The following is a 6000-nucleotide window of genomic DNA, read 5'->3' on the forward strand; positions in this document are numbered from 1 at the left end:
TGAAGTCAGCAAAAGTTGTAGTATATACCTCAGTATCATCCTTATCTTATTCCTGTAATGAATTGTTCATTTTAAAAATAAAGCCTTTATTTCCAGTTAGTGCTGCCTGGCTTCTATCTCCAGCTTCTATCTCCAGCATTTGTTATTGTTTTGTCCACTGGGTTAAAGACGCTTTTATTATTCAGTATTTCTCTAGGGAAGACATATACTTCCCTGCAGCTATGTCTTGGTACATTCTTCTCTTTGGTAAACTGAACAAATTAACTCATTAAATCTTTGCAGTTGGACAATTTTGCCTTTCCTGAAGTCTTTTCCTTTGGAAAAGGCTGTGTTGCCTGTTCATTGTCTCTGAACTAATAGCTTTATAATATGCATTAAGCGTAATTTGTTTGAATGGATCCAACTTAATGATCCAGATCTGTCTATATAACTGCCCTGCCTACTTTGTTAATTACCCTTTCACCAATCTTTACATCATAAAGTGAACTTTGTCATCTGATTCTTTTCTATTTGCTTTCCTACCAAGGAAAATGTTGGACAGTATCAACATAATCCTGGTCCCAGCACTATGCATACCATTTGATAATATTACAGAGATAACTACTACAGAGATTCGCTACTGCCAGTTAACCAGTCCTCCATCTAATTAACCCAGACTTTATTTCTGTAAAATAAATGCTTTTCTCTTAAATTGGAATGTGCTACTAAAATACTACACAGACATCAATGTGTCTTTGCATCTATACAGTTGCCTTTATCAAGCAAATCTGTAGGTTCTTCCAAAGACTGGGATCAAATTCCCCATTTGAAGCAAGCAAAGTCCCACTATTGAGGAAATGAGAATAAGCAACCTTAAGAATAGCAGTAAATAGAGGAATTCATTTACATGTCACTTGCTGAAACACTATTATAGACATAAAAATTTTTTGGACCAGGAAGGATTGAAGTTATTTCATCGTAGCATTTCTATTTTATGAACTAGGCAATGACGTGAAACAACAAAGAACCTATCCTATACCAGCAGCCATCAGGAGAGCCATCATGCAGCATGACAGTGCTGTCTAAGAGCTCATACCATTGACGAAAGTCACATGTGCCAAGTGCTGCACAAACCCAGAAACTCATGGAAACAATCATAGGTAGAAGTTTCCACACCTCCGCTACCAAAACAACACCAAGTTCTTACAAAGCGGGACAGAGAGGAAATTCTGTACCTGTGTCTATTTCAGCCTAATACACGGGTTTATATTTTGACCATGGTGCTTACTCCTTAGAGAAGAAATTGTTCTGAGAGAATGGTAGACAGAGCTTCCTATCAAAATAACACATAGAGCTTCACTGAAAGTGAAACAGACTGCTTTTCCTCGCAGATGAAGAGCTGGTTTTGGACCTGGCCAGAACATGGGCACCAACCACTATAGTCATGCTGCCAGGAATGTAAGGCAAGCCAAGCACAGAGTCTCCTAAAACTCATTTATTACATTTCCAGTACAGGAAGCTGTAGGTTCCAACCTGTAATTACAATTCTGCCAGCTGTCCAAGTCCGACAGTGAGGGTGTGTTTAAGCTGCCTATGTAGATAAGCCATTTCAACGTCATTCTGAATTAAGTACCCGGCATAAACTGTGTAATGTGCTTCAATGTGTTGGAGATTAAATAGATGAGGTAGCATGATTTACAAGGAAAGTATAATCCCTTTGAGGTATTCAACTCATAAAACACCAGTGTTGTCACTGGTAGGACCCCAGGATGTACTGTAAATAACCGAGATGTCATTAATTTTGCAATATTCACTGCAAAAGTAGTTCTCTTTGTTTTACAGCATGTAAATGCATCACTTATTTCACACTGTCAGAGAAAAGTTTGAAATGACAAGTTACATAAAAAACGAAAACAGTTGCATGGGAGTCACCTGAAATGGAAAAGGTACTTAGACTAGGATTTTCTAATTACATAGGAGTGCAAGTCTTCCTTTCAATTGGGACCTCAATCCAGGTTTAGGTATCAGCTCCCACTTTGACTTGAACAGGAATTAGATACTTAAGTGTCTTCTGAGAATTGGGGCTTTAGGCACTTGAGATCTGAGGTCCTGTTCAAAGCCAGCAGGTCATTGGCTCCTAAATGCCTCAGACATATATGAAAATGGTATTTCAGCATCTGCATAAATCTGATACTTTTCAAAAACATCTATCCTCTCTTATCAGTGTATGTTCTTAAAATGTGTGATCAAAAGTACTCTGTATATAGCAAGAAGGCTCCACTAGTGGGAAGACAGACCTATAGTCAATAGTAACTATCCCATGGGAATTTTGTCTTCTTGCAAATCTTAATTGAAATATTAACAGCTGGGCTGTCAGAGCACATCCCACTCTGCAGAAATAAAATGCTGTTCTGTACAGTTACTGGAATCCATCCTCTATCAATGCATTATGACTCTGGGATACCAGATCAATAGCTTACAAATTTCTCTTACTATATAACTTTATTGCAGCCATCTGTAAATATAATACAACAGCATAACATCCCGCAGAGAAACACTGCTGGGGAAGGGGAAAAATCTAAAGACAATGTAATCAGAAAAGGAAGAATTTCAACACCAAAAAATCTTGATCTTGAAAATTCTCCAGCATTTTCACTGTCTCTAGCAGACTGTACACACAAGTCTTGGTAGGGCTGGGGGGGGCTGACTATGAAAAACCACATATACATGACAATTAAATAATCCTGGTTCTAAACTACTGGCATATATTTCTTTTTAATGTAACTGTAAGTGTTTGTGATGTTTCCAATTTGGCTGTGATTTCACAACAGGAAGTTCACACTGCAGCAGACAGCTTATATTCACCTGTTGTTTCATATATTGCTTTGTAGGAGCCAAAGATGATGTTGGTTAAAATTCTCTGACAGGCACATATGGCAGCTTTTCTATATCACTTTCAGTAGCAGCTGAAAGAATATATAGTCTGCTTACACCTCTGAACAATCTGGAGTCTAACATCTGTACATTCTTCCTATCGGCAGCATCATTTCAGCACCTGCCAAACAAATCGGTACTTGGAAGTTGGAAGGTCCTGTGTGTGAGGCTGGCAAGTGGGGGTCTGTTTCTTGTCTCTTACCACAGATTTCCTGTGACCTTGGGTGGACTGCTTCATCTTTCTTTTCCTATCAGTTCGGCATCTCTGAGGATAATCCATATCTCCCTTCCTGTTTTCTGTCTGTTGTTATTTTAACTTCTGTGGGATCAAGGCTGCCATATATGCATGCACATACGACTGTTTACTGGTGCTATGTATTTACTTACTGTAATACAAAGATCGCTAATGCTGGTCCCCGAGTTGTGCCAGTTAATAAATGCCCCTCTCCTTCACATTCAGTAGGAAGTTCTGCTTTGCATTGATGGGAGAGACATTCCTTGCATTGTGTGAATGTACAAAACAAAGGCTGAGAAGGGATATGAGCACTCTATAAATACAACCTGGAGGTAAACACCAGAGGAGGAAAAGAACTATTTTTAAGCAAAAGGACAATGTAATCAGAAGAATAAATGGCAATGAATCTGGTCTGGAAACTAGAAGAACTAGCAATGGTAAGAGGTTCTCAGTTTTGTGAGAGGAATAGCAGGAGAGCGACCTAAAAAGCTTTGGTTTAAGATATAATTTGATGAATTAATAAAAGGAGTAATACAACCTTGTGTTCTGTAACAACGGGTACTGCTTTTGGTAATGAAGGTAGTCTGATTCATTAACTCTACCCCAGCCAAACTAGCTCTACCCCAGCCAAAACCAGCACAGTCCTACATTCCTGAAAAATAAAAACTGCTAATAAAATTTAACTCTTTAGAAATGGATACATCTGATATTCCTTACACTGTACTTCCACTGACAACAGGATCAGATTAGAGCCGGTCTATTTTAAATAATGGAGATATGAAGAAAGAGAGGTTGGAGCATCATGGCTAAAGCAATTTTTGGCTGGCTCACCTAACTTTCAAATGAGTTTGTCTCCTGGGAGGGACAGAGTCCGGTCCAGACAGGATGAGAAAATAGAATGGAAATGTCACCACCTTTTGGGTAGAAGAGTGTCTCACTCCCTGCTCCAAGGGGAAAGAGAACCTTTTACTTTAAACTCAGAGGAGTGGTATGACATGCTGATACAACAGCAGAGGGCTGGATTTGACCTAAAAGATCCTTTCCAATCTTACGTTCCTGTGCTTTGGCAAACAATGATTCACAGTTTCCCAACACATGACAGTTGTAGGGCAAGGTATCTAGCGGTGAAATCTTTGGGCTTCAGGATGTACCCATGCAAGTGAGGTGCCCAGCAACATTGACCTTCTGGAACAAGGAAACACAGTGGAAAATTTTAGGGCTAACACAAAGGGACTGTTTCTCTTCCTCTTTAATTCTAGATGCAACATTAGCTTTTTCTAAATAACTCCAGAGTTAGTAGTAATTGTTTCCTTGTTTGTTTGTTTGTTTGTTTTTTTTACACACATACCTCGCCCCTGAAAATCAGAATGTGTTGGTGGACAATTTAAAGTTTGCTCCGATTTTCTAGTGACTTCTTTTAAAGTTTAACTGTTGAATGTCTTGTCTTTAGTATCTGTTCCCTTCTCATCCTGTCTCTTTCACCTTCCCAGTTTCCATCAAGGAAAAATTCTGGGAAGTTAACAGAAGGAAGGAGGAAGGGTTTGGGTTTGCCTTGGAGAGAAAATTCTGCAGAAAACATTACCTCCCCAAACCCCAGACTTTTGGAAAGAAAGTCACAGCAAATTTCCTAGGAGCTTTGTGAAGGGTTGAGTGTGTCTGAGGGAAGAGTGGGCGCAGAGTCGCGTCCCCCCCTCCCGATCTGCCAGCCTGGTGCTCCATGGAACCCCCCGCCTCGCCTGGCCTTGCTGCTTGTCCCTGTCCCGGCGGGGCCAGCGACGGGGGATGCACAGCCCCGGGGTGCGCGGTGCCCCGCGGGGAGCCAGTGAGCACCTGCCGCGGCGGGGGGAAGAGGAGGGGCAGCCCTGGACGGAGGGTGCCTGGAGGAGAGGTGCCAGCCCCGGTGCCACGGCCCAGGAGCTGCCGGCCCCGAAGGAGGGATGCCGGGACGGGACGGGGCGGGGTGCAAGCCCCGGAGGAGCAGTGCCCGGAGAGGGGTGCCATCCCGGTGGTATTGGCCCTGGAGGCGGGGTGTGCCGGCCCAGGGGAAGGAGGGTGCCGGTACCGGAGGAAGGAAGCCCACCCGGCGTCTGCCGGCCCCGGGGAAAAGATGTCCGGAGGCGGCGAGCCATCCCGGCGGCCCCGGGCACTTACCGGCGTTGTTCATCTTCCACCGCAACTTTGCTCGCTGGTGCCCTGGGCGCTCAGAGCATGGTCCCGGGGGGCCGCCGCCGCCTTCGCCCCTCGCGGTCGCGCCCGGCCCTACAGCCCCACCGGGGGCACGGGAGCGCAGGCGGGGCAGCCGGACCCGGAGCGGCGGGCTGGGCAGGCGGCGGTGCCGGCTCGGGGGCGGTCAGCGCCGCGACGCGCCTCCGCCCTGCCCCGCGCGCGGCCCGTCGGGGGGCGGTGGCGGCGGCCGGCGCCGGGGCCCCGCACGGCCGGCGGCGCGCGGGGCTGGGCCGGGCGGGGCCGGGCCGGGCTGGGCAGGGCAGGGCGCGCCGGCTCCGCGCAGGCATTCCCCGCCGCGGAGCAAGCCCGATGGCTCCCGCGGGTGGGGGTAGGGATGGGGATAGAGGGACGCGGCACGGGTGCTCAAGGGCAAGAGCATTTAAAGGCGCAGCGGGTTGCCCTGTCCTTCGCCCCCCCTTTCGCGTGCCCCCCTTTCGTGTTCCCCACTCCCTTTCCACCACCCTTAGTCCCCCTCTCTCCATTCCTCCTCCCGCCTTCTCCCCTCCCTCCCTCCCTCCGTATCTCCTCCATCCCCCCTCCCATCCCCTCCATCCATCCTTCTCCCCCTTCATCCTTCTCCCCCTTCATCCTTTTCCTGCCGTCCATCCTTCCCTCCTCTCCATCCT

The 6000-nt window shown here is 46.2% G+C and overlaps 1 protein-coding gene across 1 annotated transcript in view; it reads right to left on the reverse strand.

The window, feature by feature from the left end:
- FGD5 (FYVE, RhoGEF and PH domain containing 5) overlaps positions 1 to 5330 on the reverse strand; it is a 116224-nt gene extending 110894 nt beyond the window's left edge. The window contains exon 1 of the mRNA XM_059823209.1: positions 5300 to 5330. Within this exon, the coding sequence (XP_059679192.1) occupies positions 5300 to 5312 (13 nt within the window). The 5' untranslated portion in view covers positions 5313 to 5330. The remainder of the gene's footprint in view (positions 1 to 5299) is intronic.
- Positions 5331 to 6000: the final 670 nt, after the last annotated feature.

The sequence above is a fragment of the Gavia stellata genome, chromosome 12 (assembly GCF_030936135.1).
Source record: "Gavia stellata isolate bGavSte3 chromosome 12, bGavSte3.hap2, whole genome shotgun sequence".
NCBI lineage: Eukaryota > Metazoa > Chordata > Aves > Gaviiformes > Gaviidae > Gavia > Gavia stellata.